This window comes from Apteryx mantelli, chromosome 1, assembly GCF_036417845.1.
Source record: "Apteryx mantelli isolate bAptMan1 chromosome 1, bAptMan1.hap1, whole genome shotgun sequence".
Taxonomy (NCBI): domain Eukaryota; kingdom Metazoa; phylum Chordata; class Aves; order Apterygiformes; family Apterygidae; genus Apteryx; species Apteryx mantelli.
In genome coordinates this window covers 5,368,096-5,393,045 of record NC_089978.1, presented here as the reverse complement: position 1 = coordinate 5,393,045, position 24,950 = coordinate 5,368,096, and the positions used below count along the sequence as shown (strand labels likewise).

General features: G+C 43.3%; 3 protein-coding genes across 11 annotated transcripts in view; 2 read left to right on the top strand and 1 right to left on the bottom strand.

Moving 5' to 3' along the window:
• The window catches only part of INTS4 (integrator complex subunit 4), a 35,039-nt gene extending 23,916 nt beyond the window's left edge, over nucleotides 1-11,123 (top strand). Inside the window, exons 17-24 of one of the 2 annotated variants that reach the window (XR_010886620.1) lie at nucleotides 749-829; nucleotides 3,157-3,287; nucleotides 4,366-4,425; nucleotides 5,735-5,894; nucleotides 6,208-6,351; nucleotides 7,061-7,181; nucleotides 9,268-9,572; nucleotides 9,987-11,123. Coding sequence is in view for 1 of the 2 variants with exons in the window: in XM_067313089.1 (XP_067169190.1) it covers nucleotides 749-829; nucleotides 3,157-3,287; nucleotides 4,366-4,425; nucleotides 5,735-5,894; nucleotides 6,208-6,351; nucleotides 7,061-7,181; nucleotides 9,268-9,461 (891 nt within the window). In the remaining variant the exon portion in view is untranslated. Of the gene's footprint in view, nucleotides 1-748; nucleotides 830-3,156; nucleotides 3,288-4,365; nucleotides 4,426-5,734; nucleotides 5,895-6,207; nucleotides 6,352-7,060; nucleotides 7,182-9,267 lie in introns of both variants that reach the window. The other variant, XM_067313089.1, reaches the window with a different exon arrangement.
• Nucleotides 11,124-14,710: 3,587 nt separating this feature from the next.
• Nucleotides 14,711-22,809, bottom strand: AAMDC (adipogenesis associated Mth938 domain containing). Of its 5 annotated transcripts, none has more exons than XM_067312697.1 (4): nucleotides 22,721-22,809; nucleotides 18,483-18,633; nucleotides 17,080-17,175; nucleotides 14,711-16,323 (listed from the first exon to the last, which is right to left on the bottom strand). In XM_067312697.1, exons 2-4 carry the CDS (start codon nucleotides 18,612-18,614, stop codon nucleotides 16,183-16,185), a joined length of 369 nt encoding a protein of 122 aa, XP_067168798.1. In that variant the 5' UTR covers nucleotides 18,615-18,633; nucleotides 22,721-22,809; the 3' UTR covers nucleotides 14,711-16,182. The 5 variants fall into 5 exon arrangements, with proteins under 5 accessions (XP_067168798.1, XP_067168942.1, XP_067168872.1 ...); XM_067312841.1 differs by having other exon boundaries at nucleotides 22,725-22,809; XM_067312771.1 differs by having other exon boundaries at nucleotides 22,746-22,809.
• A 291-nt stretch (nucleotides 22,810-23,100) lies between these two features.
• The window catches only part of RSF1 (remodeling and spacing factor 1), a 58,818-nt gene continuing 56,968 nt past the window's right edge, over nucleotides 23,101-24,950 (top strand). For 3 of the 4 annotated variants that reach the window (XM_067312305.1, XM_067312513.1, XM_067312444.1), the window contains exon 1: nucleotides 23,138-23,383. In XM_067312305.1, coding sequence (XP_067168406.1) covers nucleotides 23,188-23,383 — 196 coding nt within the window. In that variant the 5' untranslated portion in view covers nucleotides 23,138-23,187. Of the gene's footprint in view, nucleotides 23,384-24,950 lie in introns of all 4 variants that reach the window. The other variant, XM_067312370.1, reaches the window with a different exon arrangement.

Genomic DNA, 24,950 nt, shown 5'->3' with positions numbered 1-24,950 from the left:
GGTTTAGGTAAAGGATATCGTGTGTGTGTCCTTGAGCTGTGGCTCCAATCAGCTTTGGGTGTAGCTGTACCTAAGAGCAAACAACTTCAAAAAGGAGGCAGTGCTATACATCATCCAGGCAAACTTCCTGACATTTTTCATCATAAATCGGAAAGCAAATAGGGTTTTTTTTTAATGCAAATATCAGTAGCTCTGTTTTGTGCAGTAGTTAGTAACTCTAGGACCTTTTGAAGGGGTGAAACCGTCACCAGGAATGCTCTGAAATACGCCTGGGTGGGTGTCTTTCTGGGGGCCAGTTGGTATTGTTTCCACTTTTTATCTGTAATCTGAGAATGTCCTGATCTTAGTCTCAAAGAGGTGAGAAAGCACTGGGTTATTGTTTTTCTAATAAATGATTGTATTCTGCATAAAACTCTCCATAAAAGATACTGAAGTGTTTGCAGCTCAGCAAGTCTCTAATTCATAGTTCTGTAAAATAGTCTCAATTTATGTTTTATATTTTATAATAATATGGGGGTCTTGGTATTTAAATAAAAATATATATTTTTTTGAGGCCTTGGTTTCCCATACTGTGTTTAGAAGCACAAAAGAAACTTCTGGCCTGCTTTCTCCAGCAACCCCTTGGCATCATTCAGCCGAGAGACAGAGCACATGCCCTGTTCCCAATACCATCTAGCACAGGGTTATAACTTGTTATTGTTTTAGAGTGAACTAGATATTTATCGTACTTCATGGTTTTCTTTTGTAGGCCTTGCAGGAGAAACTGTGGAATGTGGCAGCTCCTCTGTACCTGAAGCAGAACGCATTGGCATCCGCTGCAGCGAAACAGGTGAGGTTGAAGCTGCTGAGTCTCCGTGGAGGCAAGTCCTCGGATACAAGCCCTTCCTTACCATGTGACAGTAATGTGCTTCTGATTTTCTACTACACTAGTCTGTCCAGGTAAATCCTGGTTTACCAAAGTGGAGTAATTTGTACATGGGATAATACTAATACTAGCTTTGACTTGTGCTTGACTTCTCAGACGCTGAATGTGTTCTGAGTTGCTTGAATACCATTTGTCATTTAGGAAAATGGTAGGTGATCAGGTGAGATGTCAGATGAGACATTTGGAGTCGATCTTTTTGTTATAAAATGTCACCGTTAGCACATCATCTTTTTAAGGTGCCTAAACACTCATTCGAAACTATTGCTCTCTGTCTCAGCCTTAGAAGAAAACTAAGCCAGATGTATTCTTTGCCCTAGTCAAGCCTGAGACTTGTTCTAGGTCAGTTTGCTTAGTGGGTGCAGTTTGCATGTCTCTGAGGTTTTGCTGTCTCTGGGGATGTCATCCAAATGTGTGCGGTAGATTTTGTGCGTTATATTGCAATACTTGCAGTTATATTTTGTGACAGATATAAAATACATAAAATATAAGTATATTGCAATTAAACTACAGTCTATTACAATAACAATTTAAAAGACAAATGTAGACACCATTTTACAATGTTTTTGTAGTACTGACACAGAGATCAAAAAGATGTGGTTAAATGTGGAGTTCAGCTTGAAGGTAGAGACTGTCTTTTTCAGATCAAGTTAGAAATGGGGCAGACATGAAAGTCCGACAGTTTCTGCCTGTGACTTACTTTGGATAAGAGTCTACAAGAGTTGCTGATGCAACCTGAGCCTACTAGGAGAGTCTGTGGGAGTCAAGCTGTGCTCAGTGTAGAAGACGACAGTTAGGGATCACTGAAGCCCATTAGACATACATAAGTCCATGAGGCCAGGTGGGTGCTGAAGGAACTGGTTGTCGTTGTGAGGCTGCTCTCTCATCTTCAAAATGGGAAGGGGGAGCTGGGGGAGGTTCGTGATGACTGGAAAAAGGCAAACATCACACCCATCTTCCAGAAGGACGAGAAGAAGATCCAGAGAACTACAGGCTGGTTGGCCAAACCTCAGCCCTGAGAAGATCATGGAGTAAATCCTCTGAGGAGCCATTTCTAAGAGATTGGCAGCAGCCAAAATGGATTTACCAAGGACAAATCGTGCCTGAACAACCTCATTGCTTTCTATGATGAGGCGACTGGTGCTGTGGACAAGGGGAGGGCAGCAAATGTGGTAACCAGTTGTTGTAACCACTGGAGGTCCCTTCCAACCTGAATTTTTCTGTGGTTCTGTTTGGTATAAATGATCAGATCCTGGAAAAAGCAAAGCTGAACCCTAGGAAAAAGTGAAGAAGAAAGCAAGCTATTAAAAAATGTGGAAGCAAACTTAGGGTAAAGGCAAGTCCATGTATCTGCTGGGAAGCGATATTGACATTTCGAGTTTCCAGCTAATTAAAATGTAATAAGAGGCAGCTATTGCTGTGTATCAAAACCCTGTATGCTGTTGAAAGCTGTCCCCAGGGACCGGTAGAAACAAAAGCCTACTGGCTTTTTAAATCTTCTCTAATTGAACTGTCTTTCTTGGGTTCCCCTCTCAGCAGCCTATGAACCCCCCGGGAAGCTGCTATCTGTTGTGATTGAGAATGTAGATGGCTTCCCATCAGTGCAAGGTGCAGGAATCTTTCCTGTTTAATAACGTACCAGTTCTTGGGTTCAGTATGGTTGTAGAGAAGCCAGTTACACTGATTTGAGTGCTTCTCTTGCCTGCTTAAGCCCATCAATTCTACAGATGCAATGCTATAATAGCCAAAATCGCAATGTGTTGTCTAAGCTTTTAGCTGCGTGTCTAAAATAACCTGGAGTGATGCTTATCTTGTGATTCTGCAGCTGAAGATGGCAACTATGTGAAATGTTCTCGAGTGTAAAGTTGTTTCCAAGAGAATTGTGACAAATCTAGCTCTAAAATATAAAACTGAGCAGGGCCAGTGGGGCGGCTGTATTGTGCTGCTTATGTCTTGTATGTCAGAGCAGCCAAGAGGGGAGTCGGTGAGCATTTTACCCGTGGAAATTTAAAATGCAACACTGTAAGGTAGGCTGCCAAAGAGGGGAGTGCTTGATTTCAGGCAGAGTTAACTTTAATATTAGGTATCACCTTATGCCGTGAATAGTTTCATCAAAAGAATAGGACTTGTGGATTAATGTTTCTCAGTGCGGGGGGGGGAAAAATCCTGGAATTTTGTGATCGTGTTTGTGCTGGTAGAGTCTGATGGCTTGTTACTCCTGTGGTGTCTGACAGATCCTGGAAGAAACCTATAAAATGGAGTTCATGTACAGCGGAGTGGAAGGTAGGCAAGTGGTCATTATTCACCACATGAGGCTGCAGGCGAAGGCATTACAGCTTATAGTGACTGCGCGTACCACCAGGGGGTAAGGACGACCTGCTAAAAGAGAAGCATGTGGATCTTCTTAGGGTTAACTGTAAACTTAGTTTCCTCAAGCTTTTTTTTTTTTCTTTAATAAAAAAAAAATGCCCAGGGTAACTTAAATGCATAAAACATCCTGGCATGCCAATAACCATTTGCCAAACGGATTTGGAATGAAAAGACAACTTCTTTTGTCTTTGATTTAGCTATATAGTGACACAGTATTAACCCCAAACATGTTTTCCTATTAATTTTATCATCTAACTTGAGTTTTTCTCAGCTGGGAACATAAGAAAACATTAAAAAAAAGTAAAAACATTGTGGAGTGTCTTAGAGTTGAAATTTGGGACCTGTTTAAATGAGAAAAAAGTCATATGTATCGAAGAATTCACTAACTATATTTACTTTGTTAAATATAAGTTAGTTGCTGAGTTTTTTGCATCGTAAAAGAATTGTCTTTTTTACTGACGTTCCGCAACTAATGTTTGGGTATCTCGGACATAAAATGCTTATACATATGGATAACTTAGATCACATGAGAGGTTGTATGTGGTTCATTTTGGCTGCTCAGGTGACTGAAGTTACATGTGGTTTTGAATGGTTGTAGAATTAGAACTTTATTTGGCAGTGTTAGAGCAAAGTGCTTTATCCTAATTTGTTTTTTGGGGGTTTTTTTTCTTCTGTTTTTGGGGGGGTGTTGAGTTCACTTGCCATCAATTTACTGTGTTCCCTTAGAGATCAATAATATTTGCTTCTTAAGCTCCTGATTTGTAGTGGAAAGTTAATATTTTCTCACAGTGACTTTGGGAACTTCATCAGTGGCTTGTGCAAATGCAAAGTTTTTGCAAAGTTTTTTTTTGGGGGGGGGGTGGATGAAGAAGATGGGAATGCTTCCTTTCTTATTGTGTTTGGTTTACTTCTTTCTTGTGGGAATGCCCTTCTGGCCTCGTGTTGTCTTTAAGATTTGGTAGTTTCTGTAAGCTTGAACTGGATTCCAGAATGCCTTAATGCTTATAGGTATAGAGCCAGCTTTCGTTATTGGAAAATAAATTTTAAAAAAAGGAATGTTATCTTCATTGCAGAGCCGAACCCCTTTTTGGGATGTGTGAAAAATTCTTACAGGAAGTAGATTCTTTTCAGAGGTGAGAAGTTCTGTTGCTTTTTCACTTTCTGCTTTAAAACCTTAGTTGATGTAAAATGTTCTTTAAAAGCCGATGATGATGATTCTTCTCTATGTAACCTGATCTAGGATGTGCCAAACTTGACTTTCAGAAGTATGTAATTCAAAAATGAAGTCTCTCCACCTCTTCGCAGGATACTAAGAGCAGCAACTCTATACTGAAGGCCATTTTAGGTCTTGCTGTTCAGCGTTTGTATTGGATTTTTCTGTAGTTGAAGCAGTTGTCAAATACATGCCGAGCATTTGGAGGCGCCATGTAACCTCTCATTCACTTCACGACTTTTGACCGTGCATGATGATTGTCATCAGATTACCTGAAACCATTAAGGCTCATTATCATCAGGGAATATTCCGCGCATTTTCTGTCTCTTCCCATCTCCCTCTCCCTGTTGCTATCATAAGACAGTGATAAAGCGAGAAGTAGACTCTCTTCTAAACCTGTAATCAATCGAAGAGCTGTCACAGAAGTATGACGGAAAAGGAATTTTTCCCTTCCTCCTCCCCAAATGTCTAAATTGGAAATTAGAGAGCGAATGAACCACGTGCAGGCTCAGGGTGGGAATCATCTCACCCAGTTGTAAACATCTGCATTATAGACCACTGCTTATGAAGCAGACACCTGGGCTCTCACTTACTGGAAAGAGAGAGGTGCTGCTTTCATCTTATCCTAGTATAGATGCCTAAAATAGGTCAGGTTAGCGATGCATGAGTTTTTTTTGGACGGGCTTGAAAGGAAACCAGGCAGCTAGCTCAGAGGTAGGTATCCAGAGCTGACTGAGCAGAATTCCATCTCCAGGTCTTGATTAAATTCCCATTTATTTGTGGTCCATATGCTTGGTGGTTGTGGTTGTTCAAGTGATGAGAAAAGGGATCTGAATATACCCATTCCCTAATGATAAGCTCATTTGGTGGCTAATGAAGAGAACTGTTCGCTTCCTTTTCTGTCTTTTCCTGATGCTGAGTCTCAGGATCAACAAAAGTCATCACTTCTTAAGAGAAACACAACCCCTATGGGCAGTGGTGGATTCCCCAAAGGGGAATCTGGATGATGGTTAGGTCTTAGTTAGCTCTAAGGTCGCCTGTAAATACCTGAACATGTTAAATGCCTGGCGGGGTTGTGCAGCCCAGCTTTTAGCTGCGTTCCGTGACAGAGTAGCTGAAATTTGCTGTCCGCTTAGCGGCTGTCAGAGGAACACAAAGATGCATATTCCTGCTTAACCCTTGTTGAGATAAGCATTTGATTTTCATTAATATATTCTTAACACACGCAGATGTTTCATCTCTGAGCTCCCACATATGCAAGGCAGCTTCGTCGATAAATTGCTAGACTTAATGCCCAGACTGGTGACCTCCAAACCTTCGGAAGTGGTCAAGATCCTTCAAACAACACTGCGACAAAGTACCTTCCTTCACCTTCCCCTTCCAGAGCAGGTCAGTGTAACACAAAGAATTAAAATGCAGTGTTCTTACAAACCGTCTTAGACGCCAATAGACCATGAGGCTTTTATGTTTCTATGTTTCAGCTTGGTGATCGATCACAAGGGTTATTTCTTTGGATTAGATAACTAGCATCTCCAGGATTGTTGCTAAAAATAGAGATTTAGTAATTCGTCACTTCCCGACTGTATCTAAAATTATCCGAAGTTGATTCACAATATTTCCTCTGTTAACAACAGTCATGATTGTCTTGTCTTTTTTTTTTTTTTCCTCCTCTTCCACTCACTTTTGAAAACGCCCCTAATAGCTCCACAGAGCTACGGCAACTATCATTGAGCCTACCGGTGAATCTGATAACCCTTTGAGGTTTACGTCAGGCTTGGTAGTGGCACTGGATGTTGATGCAACTCTGGAACATGTACAGGATCCCCAAGGAACTGTTAAAGTTCAGGTAAGGAGTCGCCTGACGTAAGTGCTAACAAGACTGTATTCTAGGGGGAGTTTGCATAGGGCTGTCAGTACTTCATTAGTAACAGTGTTGGATTTCTGCGTTTTAACACACGCGTTCAGAAACTGGCTTGTATATAGCGCACTGCGTTGACTTACGTACAGGTCCCGAGAGTTTGATCTGGGCACTTTGATGCTATTCTGTGCTACACACGCGCTACCAAATGCGCTTGCACGTTATGAACGCAAGCACAAACAACACTGGTGAAAATCCAGCTTATGTGGTGGCAAGAAAGGGAGCAAAAGCAGCTGTTCTGAAGCACGCAGAAATACATTGGCGCTTGGCTCTCTCTATTTAAAACTTAGCTTTCTTCCTGCTGCTGAACCGCTTGTTTCAAATGTAGCTAAGAAAGTGGGCGTAGTATGATGTCAAGTGAAATATGCAGGTTCACTGCATAACAAAGAAACCAAAAACCCTGCTTCCAGTGCAGAGGAAGAAGCTGACGTCCACGTACTTCTTCCCGTGTGCTGCGGTTCTGCGTGGCAGGTGTGTGGCCATTAAATTTGGAGCAACTGGATTGCTGGCTGCAACATAAAGTACACCTTCCTGCCTTCTGAATTCGGGCAAAAAGCAAAGCAAAACAGCAGTGCGTGTCATAGAAATCCCCAATGCAGCCATCATTCAATTGGTTGTGGGTTTTTTTTCCCTATAGGTATTGTATCCAGATGGACAAGCACAGTTAATCCATCCTAAACCAGCTGACTTCCGAAATCCTGGTCCCGGAAGGCACAGACTGATAACTCAGGTTTACCTCTCGCACACAGCCTGGACAGGTAAGGTTAATGATAAAATACGATGTGTTTGTGTCACTGCACGTTTCTAAGAGAGGGATGTGTCTTGCTTGATCCCAGTCTTTTGCACAAAAGATGTAGACGTCCACGCGCGGTCTTCCTGGCCCGCGGAGCCTTTAAATGAGAGAGCGCATGTTTAAAGTGAGTTTCCCCCATCGCAGCGCGGAGCAAGGCTCGTTGTAGGAGGCAGGCCTGCGTCCTCATTTAAAAGTAAGGCGTCACGGTAAACTGATTCATTGTAATTCATTGTTTTAGTTCTGACAGGTATTTGCGCGCGGCAGAGAACCTTTGGAACTGTGTGTACTCAACAGTGTAATTTCGCTGCTGATTAAAGTTTCACCCTTTTATGCCCTAAAAAAACACCCTTTATCTCTGATGAAATATGTGACTCCGACATTCATGTTCAATTGTAGTTGGCATTCACGCTTCCCTCATATGAAAGTGCTTCGGTAATTGGCTTGTGGGATTTCGAACAACAAAAGCAAAGAATATTTTTTCACAGCTCCCTTTCTCCTGTTTTCTGTTAATCCCTTTGCGTTTATTCAAATGTGGACTTTTTTTTTCTATGCAGTTTATTTTCTGGTTAATAGGATTCAGTGGTTTATTTTTTAACCAATTTTTTTTTTAATGCAATGTTCTTTTTCACTTAGTCATTTCTCTACAGCACTTCCATAGCGCATTCATTCATCCTGCTTGCTTTGTTTTGTTTTGGAGGAGAAAAAATGGTATTGTTTCTAAGGCTGGAAGCATCTGGATTTAAAGGTTGATCCTGTGCCAGAGGGAGCAGAACCAAGTTCTTATTTCTGGTTCTGCAGTATTTGCTGGAAGGGCATTTTCAGTATGGTCCCAAGGGATTCTGTTTTGGTGTCTCCCCTCGTTATTATTTTAATTAATTTAACTTTGACATCGGAACTGAAGCATATAAAATGTGGCGACGATACCAAGCTGGCGGTGGCTGAGAGAATAGAGTCAGAATTTAAAGTAATATTGGCAAAGTGGAGAAGCTGCCTTAGTTTAAGAAAGTTACTCGCTGATGACCAGTGAAAAGCGTGTGCGTAGCAAGGAGAATGTCCAAACTTAAAATGTGGAATAAGTGGTGGACGCGTAGTAGAACGAATAGAGGTGACAGCAAGCTGCAAATGAAAGAAGAATTGACAGCATGACAAAAAGATGGATCTTACTCAGGGAGGTGTTAGCTGAACTGTGGTATAACTGGGGAAAAAGATTATTTATTGAGCTCTGTTTGGTGCTGATGATGTTGCAGCTGTGGTACCACTGCAGTTTTGGGCACCACATCTTAAAAATTACATAGACAACCTGGAAGGAGCCTAGAGGAACGCACTGAGAAGAGGAGGTTTCGGTAATGCAGTCTGTAAGGAAAACTTAAGGAATCATGTTCTTCAGTCTAGAAGGGAAAATTTTGACAAGGATATTGTTCAATATTCTGCTCAAAGTCTTATTATGTAGAGCAAAAGCTTGTTTTCGTTATGAACACTGGGAGAAGAACAAAATAAAATCACCTTAGGTACCTTATGGGCAGTATTAGGAATACCTGCCTAACTGCTGAGATGGAAAAACAAGGAAAAAGGCTGTCTTGCAGTGTAAAAACCTCCAACAGAAGAGAACCTTTAAGTAATCTTCTGTGTTGAGAGTCTTGATCAGACTCCATCTAGATTTTACTTGATCTTGCCATGAATTCGGGGAACTAGGCCTGCTGTCTTTTGACAATTATTTCTGAAGTTTGCTAGTTTTAGGTTTATCATAGGATTCTCTTTTTAAGCTGAGACTAAGGGGGGGGGGACAAGAATGGTGCTTAATTCTACTGTACTGAATGTAATGGCAAAAATTTAAAGTTTCAAACTTAATTTAAAAATTAATTTCAAGACATTTTTGGATTCTGATCTTGTACACCTAGAATGGCTCTGTACTTAACCCAGCATAAGTAAGCTGAAATCTTGACCAATTTTGAACTCTCACAAATTCTTTCGTTCAGTATTGCTTATTCACTGTGTGATGACCGTTGTGTTTGAGTTGTTCTGGTTTTTTGTGTTTTTTTTTTTCTCTTCAGAGCCGTGTCAGATTGAAGTGAGGTTGCTGCTGGCCTACAACTCCAATAGGAGCAAGGCGTCTGCTAAAATTCCCAAATGCACCTGGAGCGAGAGCATGGAGGCTCTCCCGCAATCTGAAAACGGCATAGAGGGAACCATACCATTCAGCAAACCCGTCAAAGTTTATATAATGCCCAAACCTGCCAGGCGGTGAAGTCCGTCACTGAAAGACACCTATTTAGGTGATCGTTGGGTTACATGAAAACAATTTATGTTCCAACATAGTGAACCAAACCAGCGCAGCGTTACACTTGCACAAAAAAAGGTAAAACATGAAAGTAGAGCTACTGAAGAGCAAATGGTCTTCTCTGTTGCGAAGCAGATAGATCGATACAGGAGTTATTTGGTTAGTTAAGAACAATTTCAAGGAAATGCAGATGTTTCTATATCGAGTCAACAAAATCAAGGCAATTCTCAGTCAACATTCCAGTAAATATTTCACTGGGCCAAATACTGCAGCCTTCGCCTATCAAAAGTTTCTCTTCAAGGCCTTTAGGTTTCTTGCTCGAGGTATTTACTGTGTAAATACTTAGGAAATTAAATCCGTGTTATTTTACAATACTCTGAAATGAAGTTAAGGGTTTGGGGGGGGTTTCTGAATGTCTGAAATTTGTATTTGTGCATTGGTACCTAAATCCTTAGCAAAAAGTTCTTCTGAAGTGCTGTTGTCCTTGTGTAGGAACTTGCATCTCCAAGTGGAATGACCAGTTGCCACAGGCTAAATCCTGAGCTACTTTACGTCCTGTACGGCTGTGCTGAAGTTGGCAGTTTTGGGGAGGGCGTAGATTGTTAATGCTGCGGGGCTGGGGGAGGAGGAACACGTTGGCTCACCCAGCAAAACTTCAGTTAGCAGGACGTGGAGCTTAACTGAGTAGAAGCAATGCAACACTGTTACTTTTTTTTTTTTTTTCCTCCTAAAAAGGAGTCATACATCTTTATCTTTGAGCTGTAACTCCCCCTTCCAGTTGCATATTTTGTATGCCTTTAGGAACAACGTGATTGAATAGCACAGGCTGAAAAAATACTAACCTTGTTCCATTAAGTCTGTATGTTGATCTTTTTCCTGGACTGATCATGCTGAGACTAGAAAGTCTGTTTAGTTTTTCATTTCTGCAACAGTTTTTGGCAGTCAAAACCTTTCTGATCTGCTTGAAGTAGCTGAACACACTCTCAATTAAGCAGCAGTAAGTCAACTTGTCAGTGTTTCCCTAAGCAGGTGAGCTAAGAGGGATGGGAAGCCCTTTCCCAACAGGATGGGCTCCTTCTCATACCGCTTTCTGTTCCCAGAGGGCTTGTCCTTGCTAGAAACGGGATGCTTCTGGCCTTCCTCTTGAAAGGTATCTGTTAATCACTCCCATGTGCAAGACTATGCTTCAAAAGACTAAGGAACCTCCTATGATTCTTAGCAATCCTTTGATAGGATTTTCCAGGAGCGCTTGAAGTGTGAAACTTCCTAGTACAGCAGCCAAATGTTATCTGTGTTTTATTAAATTAATTGCAAAGAAAAAAAAAAAGAAAAAGTGTATTTGTAGCAGGTAAACAAAGTAGTGAAGAAATACCTTCCAGTTGTACAAAGATTAGTTTAAATAATTATGCAAAAGCCCTTATATGCTTTTCTACAATAAAATTGGAAAACTCCTTCTAACCTGTTTCCTGTTACTGTAAGCATGAACATATATACCTCTGTGGGTCTGTGCTAATAATTCTTATTTTTTAATTTCTTTTTTAACACTGACGTGTTGTGGTCCAAAGGCTGACTCCGTAACCATTCAGTTGCTGTAGGTATTCATGTATTAAATGTCCCTACTTTCACAAACTGTATTTTGTATTTCAGGTTTAGGGCACTTGTTTGAAAACCTCCTGCACAGCTGAGTTGTTACCATCTGACTTCTCTTTGGCATCCTCAGTTGAGTTCCCAGGGGACGTGGGTGGACGTACGTCTCTGATTATGAAGCTGTGTCCTGGGCAGATACTTGATGAGTTGAGCTATCTGGTCCAGAGGGGTTTTTCTTTCCTCTCAATTTTACACTTTGCCAGTATTTGTGCAGTTTGTCGTCCCAGTAAAGACCTCTGATTAAAATTGTGTCCGTACGCTCGAAGCCACGACTGATGCTGCGGCAGGCAGAGCAGAGACTCGGGGCTGAGGCTGATCCGTGGAGAGGGGACACCCGTTCGGTGCCGAGCGCGGCCCTCCCGCGTCAGCGCAGAGCAATATGGATGGGCAGCACAAAAGAGCCTTCACGCTGCTCTCTCTCCCGCAGATAAACGCTCCGTGTCCCGGCGTTAACCAGCTGGCTGGCACAAACTCTGCCTTTCTTCAAGGTAGTTTGGCTGTCCTGTGGCTATCAGTTTTTGAGTTATGAATTATTACTCAGTTCCAGGCCACAGATGACCAATCTGCTACTCCATTCTGGATATTTTTTCATTTACAATATTAAAATCATGGCCTCTTTTTTTTTTTCTTCTGCGCACTGGGGCAAATTTCTGCTATTTTGCTCCCTTATCCTGCGTTTGAACTCCTTTCATATAACGTACAAAGCAAAGATCACTCTCCTGTATTGTCACCAACTGAAAATCAAATACTGAAGGGATATAGAAAAGTTCTTAATCTGTAATTTCGGGTGCCTAAAATTCCTTGAAAATTTAAAGCCAATAAGAATGTTTCCTGTCTCATAATAGGGATATTTGATAGCTGGCTTCTCTTCTTAATCTTGTCCTGTTTTATTTTTTTATTCTTTTTCCTCTGATTCCTGGTTTGACTCACAGAAGTCATAGGTTTTCTGTTTTTCCTTAGGTATCGCCTGTTCAAGCAGATGACTAATTCATCGTCATTTTGGCCAAACTGAAAAAAGTGTTCTGTGACACTTCTTATGATGATTTTAAAATTCAGTGCTGAATGCTGCTATTTTTCTGTTGTACTCCTTCCAAGATTCAAATTTGCCCTTGTTTTTCCTGCTACGTAGATAAGCAGACTTGTAAACATCCCTTATACGTGATGGTGCAGCAGCTCTGATTTGTTCTTCTTGCTTCAGCTAAGATTTTAGTTTGCTATCACTGTCTTGCTCTATTCTACCCTGTCTCTTTTTATTCAATATGTGCATGTGTACTTCTGAGGGGTTTTTTGTTTTTATCTCTGATTTCTTTTAATTTACTTTCACTTCTAAGGGCATTTTTCACATCACATTCTAACATACAGGAAATCTGAAAGGTAATTTTTAAGAGGTAAGTAATGTGAGGTTTTATCTTAAGTCTATATGTTGACTTTTTTTTCCCCTCATCCAAGTTTGAGACATTTAGGTTTTTCTGCTCTCAAATTCTGGAGTTTATACAAAGATGTAATTCAGAATTTTTCATTTCTATTGAAGGAGGAACATAGGACTTCAGATCACAATCACCCAAATGCTGGGAGATTCGGTTCTGCCAGGTGTTTCCTAAGAGTGGGAACGTAGTGCCATCATGCAGCACGAGGCTTGCTACAGTGAGGCTGAGCAATCCAGGAGCAAGGGCAAAGAACTTGCTGAAAACTAAAACGATGTTCAGTCCCCAGCTCCTCTGCCTTTTACCTCCAGGTAGCTAGAATGTCAAGAAGCTGGCAAAGAGAGAAGACTGAACCGTTACGAAAGTTCACAGGGACATAGCTTAGTGGTTTGAAAGTGTGTTGTTTTGTTTGACTTTTCAGATTTAATTAAACGTAGCACCTGTAAGGGGGGAAAAAAGCCCATCCCTATATGCTTTTAATTTCAAATTCATAATCAGACTGTTTCAAATTAACAGCCATTTCTTAGAACTTTGAACCTAAATAATGCAACTGTCAAGAACAGTTAAAACCGTGAATTAATTTATTTGGAACAAACTTGGAGACTATGAGCCATTAATTCAAGCGTGGCATGGCTTCAACGTTTTCTTTAAAAAGGTATAGAAAAATTAAGTAGGCAGGTACACTCACTGCAAGAGACACAAACCAAAAAGTTATTTGGAAGAAGAACGACCATTGTGTGCATTTCACTGAGGCCCATAAGCCAGCATCTTGAGCTCTGTCTCGCACATGTGGGTTTCCTTTGGATCTTGTCTTAGTTTGGGGACTGGGCTGTCTGCGTTTTACAGTTTGATTCTGCAATATTTATGAGCCTTTAAGGTTTGAAGGCATAGAGATGCTAGGCTTTGCACAGATGATGTCTAATGTCCCTTAAAAATGCTGGTCATGTTGCATTCAGGGGAGGCTTTTACGGCCTGCCTCTCCTCGCTGCCAGATCATGCATGCTGCTCTACCAAGATAAGCGCCGGGGACCGAACGGCTCAGTGGCAGGAACAGCTGGGCTGGAATCTTCTTGGCACTGAGCCCAGACGTGGCTTTATTTTAATGAGTTTGTCAGGGTGGGAGTTCGCGGCCTACTGGGAGATGGTTTTCATGGTGGGAGGCAGAGAAGCGGTGTATGGGAAAAAGCCTGCTCTATAAAAGGGCATTCCCATGATTTGGGCTAGGAGACCTTAATTAAAAAAATATATATTTATGGCTTGAGCTGAAAACAGCAATTTAATAAAGAGACCAATTTTGATGAATCAGTCCCAGCTGCTTCAACCATGCAGCAAGGCAGCTCCAGCCCCTGAGGAGGAAATCTGGCTTTCGGTGACTGGAGCAGGCTCTTTTGTGGGAATTGACAAAGCTGACTCAGGAAACCGTGACAAGCGCGATAACAGAAAATAGGGATGGAAAAGACTTACAGCACATCATCTCCCTGTTGACACTGAACTTCTGTGCTGACGGTAGCGGGATGCAGTTTACCCTTCAAGAGAAAAATCCATTTCTTTGCACTCTGCACCGCCCCTTTTTAGAAGCCGAGTCTTCTGTATCCCACTAGTTGCCAAATAAAAGGAACAATTAAAAGGCTGCAGCATCAAGCAGTGTAGGTGCACCTCTAAACGTTACCTGGCAGCGCTAAGAAGGCTTAGCTCCTTTCATGCTCTTTGGAACCAGCTACACAGTATTTCTCTCAAATTCAAATACAAATACAGACCATATTTTTCTCAAATATAAGATGCATGCCTAGCAGTTTTGCTGAATGTGGCATCCTCCAGAAAGTGATTTCAGTGCCACATTAATATGGCGAGGGGAAAAAAAAAAAGGAGGTGAGAGATAAGGTGTTTGGTTAGCTTCTCATAGCGGCATAATATGCATGGTGTGGTACTTAAGCAGCTGGAATTATTCTCTTAGCAGAAGCCTTAACAAGCATCTTCCTACTTAAAGCTTCCTTAAGTGTCAAAAATTCAAGAAATAATGCAACTATGTGACTGTGACTGAAAGTCAAACCCCACTCCACTGTAAGGCAATGCCTTAATGCAAAACAAAGTTTTCAAAGTCTGTGCTCTACTGGCATTCTCTTGAGAAAACTACGGTCTTTGGGGTCAGTGGTTCATCTTTTATTTCATACAATGCAAACTATTCAGAAAAATGTCATAGCATTTACGGCTGTGTCAGCAAACACAAATGCAGTTGAAGAGGCAGTTCTTGCTGTCTTAGATAAGATTTTGCCTTAAACATAGCCACACTATTACAAAATGTTACTGTAATTAAGAGATCGTAAGATTAAAAACTCCATATTGCTAAGTACTCACTTTCCCTTTGCTTTTACACCACACTATTTTATGAAATAAAAGGTTTTTAAAGCTTAATAGAACAAACAAACAGAAAAAGAACATGCCATCTTGTAAAAGGTTATTCTTGGGAAAGTCATTCAGTCCTCATACTAATGCAAGCCTCTCCACTACTACTTTGGATAGCTCTAAGAGCCTCAGGGCTTTTCGTAACGTTATCTCTTCACTTTTGCTAATATGCACAGACTTGATCAAAAACTAGTGAGCTTGGTGAAAAGAAATCTACAATAAGTAACTTATAACTGGTCATATTAATAGAAGCCCACCAAGCAGGAGAAACAGGAAGAACATGAGAAACTTCTAAGATCGTCACGGTAATAATATACTTGTTGGCACAATGTTTAACTGATCATCATTACCTGATGATTAAGTATTCCCAGCCATTCCCAGCTTGCTAGCAGCATCGTAATAGCAGCAATTTAACTCAGACTAATTTCCTACAGGCTGACATTTTATATTGCAAACTAATTGATCAGTCTGTTCATTTTAGAAAAGCTAGAGACTTTTGAATTGAAATGCGTTCTACACTTCAATATTCACAATTAATGGGAAAATTCTTTACAGCCCAAATTTTACATTTATACCTTGTAAACTTTTTTTCCTTTTTCAGGTTCAATGTAAAATTTAAAAGTGCCAAGTTATGTGATGTTCTTCATTCATCACAAAGAAACAGATCTGCACAGTTAATATCCTGAACAAAATTGCCAATAGGAGGCAGAGTTGGAGCTTTTTAAAGCTTATTTATATGGTGACTAAGGGCAGAATAATGCTTTATTTTATTTAATAATGCTTATCACCACTTCATATGTACCATTTCATTCTACTCACCAAATATCTAATAGCTATATTGCAATGCTTAACAACGTAGTTGTGGTCTATTTCCTGACAGAAATATTCACAACCTAAACTTTAATTTAGCAAACAGGTGAAAAATTAAGTAACCAGAATATGAACAATCTTCAGAGAAGAATTAGGTCAAATTCAAGAGTGTATTGATATATTCTGCAACTAAACAATTTCCCGTCATTAATAAACTCCGTTTGCGAGCACTCAGTTTGTTTAAATCCAGAACTGCTAAATTATCCTTGCGTTTTAGATTTTCGGGCTACATTAACGCCTTGGCACTTTGCACGCAAGTCCACTCCGTTGCCTGTGATTTGATTCAGTCAGAAGGCATATCCGTGTTCTGGCTGAGGTCAGGGAAGGCTGCGTTAACTGAAGTTTCAACATGTTGAATGGAAGACTCCTCCCACTTTGACACCTCGAGCAGCCAGCGCGTTGTACTCTTCTACAGCCTTCTCCGTTTGTAAGACCAACACATCAATCCCATTTTTCTTAAGATAGTCCACAGTAGATGCTGGTACCTGAGAAGAGGAAAGGAAAAGGGAAGAGCAAGTATTAGAATCTTTTCCCCATATACCGTACAGCTTGAAGAAAAATAGTTACTGAAAACATTTGTTAGCAGAGGCCCTAAAGATATTGATAGGAACCAAACTGGTAATATGCTGAGAAATTTTTGAGACCAATTTTTCTGTTCAATAAAGCAACTCATATATGCACACCTCCCGTTTCTCCTTCGTAGTTTTACATACGGCCCTTTCTTAAGGCAAGAAATAGAATTTGACCAACTATTGAATATAAATAAGGTGTTATTCAGATCACCAAAAAGCTACAGAATTGCTTTTTATGAAGTGAAGATCAGCCCTTCTGAGCTTTCTGCAGCTAGTTTATCTGCTAAAATGACGCTGCCAACATTAGTAACAAAAATGCCTCATTATCAAAGTATTTACAAGAGGCTAGAGAGCTAGTTAATAAACTATTTGGGAGAGGGAGCGTTAATAACATTGTAAAAATTTCTCCTTTAAATATTGCTCCTGTAGCAGAACGTAAACCTGTTTAATGTTCACCACTGATACTAATACACAAGAAGCTTGAATAATGTTACTTTCAGGAAGACGGTCACTACTGGCAGGAGCTCAGATATGCTAATTCAGCATTCTGAATTTTTTTCTCTCTTAGAAGAGCATCCCAGTTGATGCCCACCCCCCCCCCCCCCGTATACACAGACAAAGGAAAACCAAACAGTTCCAGTTTATGTTTATCAGAGAACAAAAACCCACCTGCAAAGCCTCACTCATGCCACGACCAATCACTACAGTTTTAACACCCTTCTTGACAACTTCTTCAAGGTCAGCTGGTTGCACTCCTGGAGAATGCTAAGTGTCAGGAGGCGAAAATATTAGTCTTTGTACCGAAAGCATAAACCAGGAAACATTCAGCTATACGTTTTGAAACAGTACATAGCTTAACAGGATAAATTAGCTAAACAAAATGTAAAACAACCCTCTTGCTTGCGTGTGCGCACGCGCACACACACACGACAATATTGGTAATTTCAAAAGGTATATATGGATATATGCAGATGAAGAATGATAGTTAATCAACTGAATCCATAAATACACTTATAATGTTTACATAAATTATTATTATGTTACACTAACTCTCCCCTCCCCCACTTCACTTTTTGTGCATCTCTATATGGCTAGAAGTAAGATATTGTATAACTTTTGGCTAAAGTTTGGCCCCTCTTCAGTTTGCAACTGTTTTTTTCTTTTTTGTGTTAAACTCTATGAACAATCTTTCCCCCTCTCTGTCTCTCTTACAGGATTTGTATGTTCTTTAAGCGGACTGAGACTAGTTTTTCGCGTTGGGTAGGTAATCATGGACTTCCAAAGAAAGTTATTTTTATGGAGATGCTCGTAAATCTGGATTCCCTGTCCTTCTTGCTCTTTCAGAAAATACTACATTCCTTGGATTAATTAAGGTCAAAGCATCAGCTTAACAATTGGGTGTAAGAGGGGTAAAACTGACCTAAAGCAGGAGCTTTAAAAGTGACCTATATAATGGAAAACCTAAATAGATGGGGTTTTCTTCTTCATGATGTAAGAAGGATGCCAGAAAACCTGCCTCTTTAAGTAACCCAACTGTCCCCCCCGCCCAGTTTTCATTTAACGTAGACTCATCTGTCTTTTAGCTGGAGGACTCTTCTAAGGACTTCTATGAACTTGCAGTTTTCAAATGATCAGACTGAACATCAAAACGTGATCGAACTGGGAACTATTTGGGAACTTTTCAGCCATTATATCTGTTCTGCTTCTCCGGTCATATGGGCATATAAACCCAGAGATTCTTAATTCGTTCTTCATCGAACACGGAATGCTGTTTGAGGGCTCCAAGGTATATATGATAGTGGTCCAACCCGTGCAGCTGTCTGTGAGGGCTGGTGGCAATAGCTGCTACTCCCTGTCCCCCCTACGAAGCAGCGTGTCTGCAGCCCTCCGACCTCTTTGCACGTTTACTTCTTAGACAGACATTCTGCATTTCTTCCCAGGCAAAGCCTAATGGTTAGAAAGAAGCAACAGGCAGCCTGCTGATCAGCTGGTTGGAACTGTAATAACTGTTCTATGGACCATTCTCACGGTCCCATTTAAAATGGAAGGTGAAAAGTAAACTGCAAACTTGCATTAGTCCCGGTTTCTCGCCAGTCCCAGGTTCGGCTTCCTCCCGGCCATACTTTGCAGTCCTTATATGTTGTAGAACAGCCTTTCACCTTCATCTGACCCCAGGAAAGGGAAGCAATTTCAGGGGAAGACATCACAAAGTTGAATTAAGGTCTGGAAAAAGGATATTTAATACATAATGTCAGGCTAACATATGTAGCACATAATTAAAAAAAAAAAAAAGTTCTTGTCCCAAGGAGCTTGGAAGGAAAAGCTATTACAGACATTATCTACGTGATTTTGTGACAACAGAATTGAATTGAGGATCAGCAGATTTGTTTAATTAACAGCCCTTCTCAAGATTTTGTGTAGGATCTTGGACTAATCATTTTACTTGCCACATCTGTAGAAGTATCAGGTGCCCGATTTTTATAGCAATCAACAGGAATCAGGTCCCAAAATATCCTCCCATATCTGGCTTTTAATCTTTTCCATAAATGTATAATGATGAGAACATATTCTTAAAATATGTGAGACATACACTGGTTATATGGCCATCTAAACCATTTTAGTATATAGATACAGGTTCATTAATTTGAGATGGTGAATGAGGTTAAAAAAAATCCCAAACAAACACATTATTGCTTTACTAGCTTTAATTCAAAGCTCAAAAAAGACTGAGGCAAAAACAAGAAGATAGCTACATGCCGGACTCTAAACTAACAGATTTTTCACCTGTACACTTTTCTCAGTAAAGGCAACATTGAAAAGAAAGGCGTCAGCAAAACAATGGCACTGCCATACTGCCATGGCAGTCAAGGCTTCAGAGACCTAAAGGGGTCAGGCCTTCTTTCCCAGGGTAGAATCAACTATAACTAGTCATTCCCTATAGACGTCAAGTCTCCCTAGGCAAGTTCTTGGGACAGATAAGCACCCAAATAATGTCTTTTCTAAAGTCTAAGCTAAATCTTCATTGTTTCACTTTAAAAACATTATTTTTAATCCTTTACTGCAGACAACAACAACAACTTAATCTTCGTTGTTTCCACCGTCTTTCATTTACCTGAACACTTATCATATCCATCCTTAGTCTTTTTTCCTTTCTTTTAGATTAAATAAACTTCAGTTCCCTTCAGCCTTTCTATCAGTCATGTTTTCTGAATCTCTGCTTATTTCCTCCATTTCTCCCTGAAAGCCAACAATTGGATGCGTCTTTCTTTGATGTCTTTTGCCTAAAACTAGACAAAGTGCTCCAGCTGAGGCCTTATCAGTGCTGCATAGAGACTAACCCTGCTTTTTGGTATTAGGCACAGTCATTTTTAGCTCTGCTATCACAGTCATAGCTGGGCATCAGCGGAAAGGGACAATGCCCTAGAAAGAACTACTTGACAGTACCAAGAAAACACCTGTGCTCTTTAAAGTACTTCAAATCCCTGCAATCTGATCTCCGGTATGATTCTGCCACTAGATTGCAACATATTAGTCACACAGGGATGCTTTAGAAAGGGTTTAGACTAGCATGACAGTAAATTGACAGTTCTCCAGGGTAATGACCTCTCTGCCCTTCCGGTTCAGGGGAAGGGCAGAGAAGAAAGAGGGTGGTCTGAAATCAACACTGCAAAGAAAAAAAAAAAAAAAGGGCTGGTTGTATCTGCAATTAAAAGAGCTCTGCTCATTGCTGTTTCAAAAAAACTTAGTGGTAGATCCTTCCAGATATCTAGATTTTCTTTCTCTTTTTTTTGTTTTAAATTGTTCAAATTCACCAGGAAAATCAGTCTTAGGAACCCTGGTGTTACTGGTTAAAGAAAGAGCCCTCTCAAAAGAGCAGCCTTCGGATAAACAGGCTTCCAATCCTCCTCGAAGAACTGCAACCTCCCTTCCTGCCTTACAGCAAACTAAAGTATGGCCAGACAGGATATGTTCTTCTCTGATTGCCAGGAACGAATGTCAGTATCCTGCTTCAAATGTTGCATGAAGTAAAAACAGAATTCCTTTGGATGCAGCAAAGGAATGAGGCTGCCAGAGCTTCTACTTTCACAGAATAAAGGGGCAACTTTCTTGCTTGCTCCTTTCGGAAGTCCGTGATGCGTGTGCCCTGCCAAGGAGCTGTGAGTGAGTGCAATCTGTCTCGATTCCAATGTTCTGGACTCCCTCATTACACATCCACAGTGCATTGGGTTCATATGAATGTTCCTAAGTGTTTTTTTTCCCCTGAAGAGGTCTGCTGAAGTGAGATTATAGTAGAAGAACTAGCACTAGACCCAACAGAATGGAGATTACGTGTCAACGAAGGAGTAAAGGCAGAACCAACTGCCCAGAAGTTGGCTCTGAAGAAAGAAAATAATTTTTGCCTGCTCTAGTCTTGTGAGGAGACAGCAGAATTCTGGAGTTAGAAGAACTGGAGGTTAGACAGAAGGGAATGAACAATAAAATAATTAGGAATTATTATTATTATTATTATGATTTCTTAGTCAAAATAGTATTAAAAGTTTGGGACTATGCAATCAGAAGAGAAGAACAAACTGCAAAAAGGACAGCAAATGTAAGCTAGGGACTCCATAATATCTTTTTCCAACCACATCAAAATAAGGAATTAGCTGAAACTAAGAGACAAAATTCAAAACCAATAAACGTTTATAATCTAAAAAAAAATCCTATGACACTGGCAGACAATATTAGTAAGGTCATCTGGTTATTTGAATTAATGAGGATATTTTAAATGGAAGTGAATAAGAATTAACTTTTTAAGAGGACTTTGGACATTCTTCATGCAGGGCACGGTCCAATCACTAACCAGCAAGGATTAGAAAAATATTTCTCCAACAAATGAGTTATTCTTTAATTCTTCACTATGACATTTGCTGAAAGGTACAGTATCAGTCGAGATCAAATGAGACAGTGAACTCACAAAGAGTTCAAGAGTTCAAGACTCACAAACATGATCTAAAGCAGCAATTTCTGTGAACTGCAGTAGTTCAAACATGAAGTGATGATGGGGAGAAATGGCTGAGGAATCCATAAGCAAAGCTATGATATTTTAAAAACATTGGGAATACAGGAAGCTGGAGAGCCTACAAGGAAGCAACACAAAAGTTTATAGGGGGACACTGTATTGAAAGAAAGAAATGAAGTAGGGGCCAAAGATGGCAAAACAAAAAATAGCAGAAGGCTGAGAATTAAGCCAATGAAACTTGATATTTAAGCACAGGTAGGCAACAGGGAGGATTTTAAAACTTCCAGCGTGCCTAATTTCCATGAAGTTAACCTTGCTTCAGAGTAGTGTCCATCAGCAGCAACTTGGATAAAAAAAGAGGAATGGGAGTAACGCATCACAGAAAACTGTATTAAAATAGCATAAAAAGAAAGAATGTTTCATAAAATCAATGCTATCCTGAGATCAAAGAAGATAAAGGCAAAAGAGTAAATCAGCATACATAAAGTTCTGGCAGAGCAATTCCTATAACATATCAAAAGAATATCATTCTCCAAAGTTGACTGTGAGCAAGGTGAATAAGTGACAGCATGCAACTTCCTGGCATTCAATGCAATTTTAGAAAGATACATAAGTCAGAAAACAAGTTCAAGTGATTTTAAAAGTGACAGGCAGTAAAAACATAATGAGGACAGACTAGGTTCAAATGAATGGGGTAGGGAGGGGACGGATCTGAATTGTAAAAACCAGAAAGATATTTTTCAGAAACTCAGTAACCCCATTTTGCTGCGTAGCCTGGGGAAGGCGAGTTATCGGGTGAGGTGACGGAGGGTGCTCCACTCCTAAGAGAATAAGGTGCAGAAAAGCAGCGTGAGAACGGGACGGAGGGAAGGAGGACGGGAGCAAAAGGCAAAGATCCGAGGGAAGCATTAGCAGGGCGGGGAGGAGGGGGAACAGTAGTGAACACACGGGAGCAAGGAGCTTGAATTTACGAGGAGGATGGCACAGGCGAGTTCTTGAAATCCGACCGAAATAAGGAGTGGAGCGACGGCCTCGTCCCCCGCCGCTTGCTCTCCAGCGAGGCAGGTAGCGCCGTCAGCAGAGCGGCGGCGGCCCGCTGCCGAGCGCCCCAGGCGGCAGCGCTGCCGCAGGCCCGGCGCTCGCCCCGCCGGGGCGGCCTCCCCTCCGCTTCCCGGAGTGGCGCCGTCCTGCATGGGCCGGGAGAAGAGCCTTAACTCCCCTTTTCCGCCCGCGGCCGGTTCGGCTCGGCTGCGCGGCGGACGCCCCCTCGCTCTCTCCCTGAGGTGATCCGTTACGACCGTTACGCACTTGCCTGCGCGCGACCCCCACTCACCGCCGGCGCGCGCAACCCCTGCCCCGCCGGGCGCAACCTCTGCCGCTCCCCGGGAGAGGGGAGAAGGGGGGGGCGGGCCCGCTGCGCCCTCATTGGCCAGCGCTACCTGCCGGCCCCGCCCCCGCCGTGAAGCAGTCACGCATGGGGCCGGCGTTCGGCTCCCTCCCCGCGCCGCTCTGATTGGCCGCGCCGGCGTTCGGCCCGCCCCCGTCACAGAGCGCCCCTCCCCTGCTCCCCGCCTTGTTTTCATTCCCGTGTCACACGAGGCGCGGCGGAGTCGGCTCGCGCCGCTCTAGCTGCCGCCTCCCTCCCCCCGCCCTGCCGCCGTTGCATTGTGGGATAGTGGTGCCGCGGCCCCGGGTCTCCGAGCGCGGCTCGCCAGCGCCCCCCTCCCTCCATCTCCTCCCCCCTCCCCAGCTCCTTCTCCATCCTCAGGTCCAAGATGGCGGCGGCGGCTCCTCCGGCTCCATCTCCGCCTCCCCCTCCTCCCTCCGGCCCGTGTTGCCCGGGCTCGTGGCCCAACTTCGCCGTCGTCTGCTCCTTCCTCGAGCGCTACGGGGCCTTGCTGGACCTACCCGAGCTGCCCTTCCCCGAGCTGGAGCGCGTCCTGCAGCCGCCGCAGGAGCCCGGAGACCAGGGTGAGCGGCCCGGATACCCCCCTCCCCCCCCCATCTCCCTTCCCCCCCCCTCCCCACGGCGGGGGGGGCCGCGGGGTGAGCGGCGGGGGGGGCCGGGGCTCTTCCCCCCCCGCCTCCTCCCGGCCCCCGGGGGGTGGAGCGCGCCGAGGGAGAGGAGGGGCCTGGGATTCCCGGCGTGAAGCCCCGGCGGGGGCGGGAGCCCCCCGCTGTGTCCCCCCCCCCAAAACCCCTCTTGGTTTTAGGGGGAGCAGCTCTTGTTGGGGGGTGTGTGAAGGGCCGGGGAGGTGCCTCCCCCCTCCCCCACCCAGATGAGGGGGGACCCCCCTCCTCTCACACGTCCCCCCTCCCCCCCCCCAGCGTCGCCGTGACCCCCCCGGGTGTTGCACCCTTTGCACGGGCGGGGTTTCTGCAGGAAAAAAAAGAGCTTAAAGGGCTGCTTTTTGTTCAGGCTGACCCTGGCAGCGAGTCTCCTCCACCGCCACCCCTCCCCCGGCTTGGGGGGTTGCTCTGCTGCCCCCCCTTCCTCCCCACATATGTGTGTGTGTCCCTCTCTGCTCCTCCCCTCAAACCAGGAGACGGGGGGGCGAGGCAATGTCCTGATCCCCTCCCCCCCCCCCCGCATTCGGGGTGAGGTTTGGGGAGCAGGGAGAGGGAAGCCCTGCGCCCTCCCCACGACTGCTATTGTAGGAGACCTCCTCCCCACCAACACAGGCCTCCATTGTGCGTGGTCTCCATCGCTCCCCTCCACCCCCTCTCGTAGTTGGGGGGGGGGGGGGGAAGCTCGCCGCCTGCCCCTTCCCCACCGCCACCTGAGCTGCGAGAGGGCCCTGCGAGGCCGGGGGATGGGTTATGCCCGCTCCCCTCTTTTCCTCCGAGCTGCTGCCCCTCTCCTCTCGCCCGAGGAGCAGCGGCGGGTTGGCGGCCAGACTCTCTAATCTCTGCTCGGGGCCGTGGGTGTGGGAGGGCCTGGGCGAGAGAGCGGCCCGGGGGAGGGCTGCGGGGACACGCAGGGGAAGGTGCTTGTTGCTCTCGGTCCCTGTCTCTATTCTTGGTCTGCTCGTTGCCTCTGCACTCTTGCCACATAGGGAGACCGCGGCGCTCGGGGCGCATGCGCGCGCCAGGCCCCACGGAAACTTCCTGCTGCTGGAGGAGCCCGGCTCGGGGCTGCCCTTGGTCCAGCAGCCCCTGCTCTTCCCTGGATCCCCCCCCCCCTGCGCCTCCCTCCCCTGTCAAACCTATCCTCTGGGGGGGGGGGGGGATTTCTGATAAATCGGGGTGTAGGCCCTTCCCCGCTGAAGGAAGCTGCTTTTTGCAAAGTGCAAACATCCTATCTGCGAGTTCACAATCAGCTGCTGCTAAAGTAGAATGATAGAAGGTTAATTAAACTTACCGGCTCGTTATGTTGTCCGGTGTCTAATTAATGCAAAAACGACTCTTTGAGATTCCCCTGATTTCTAAAAACAGCATTAACTTTCTTGAATATATGTATGTGTTTTCAACTATGCAGGACTCCTCTACCTCCTGTGTTGTGTAAAGGGCTCGTTAGAACAGGCGGTGTTTTGTTAAA

Excerpts from the sequence above, each read along its gene's own strand:
- AAMDC (XM_067312697.1), bottom strand. The coding sequence starts at position 18,614 with ATGTCTTCCCCTGAAATTGCTTCCCTTTCCTGGGGTCAGATGAAGGTG. Across the intron at positions 17,176-18,482 it reads GGCGAGAAACCGGGACTAAT|CATTCTCCAGGAGTGCAACC; the intron begins GCAAGTTTGCAG and ends CCTGACACTTAG. Across the intron at positions 16,324-17,079 it reads GCATGAGTGAGGCTTTGCAG|GTACCAGCATCTACTGTGGA; the intron begins GTGGGTTTTTGT and ends TCCTCTTCTCAG.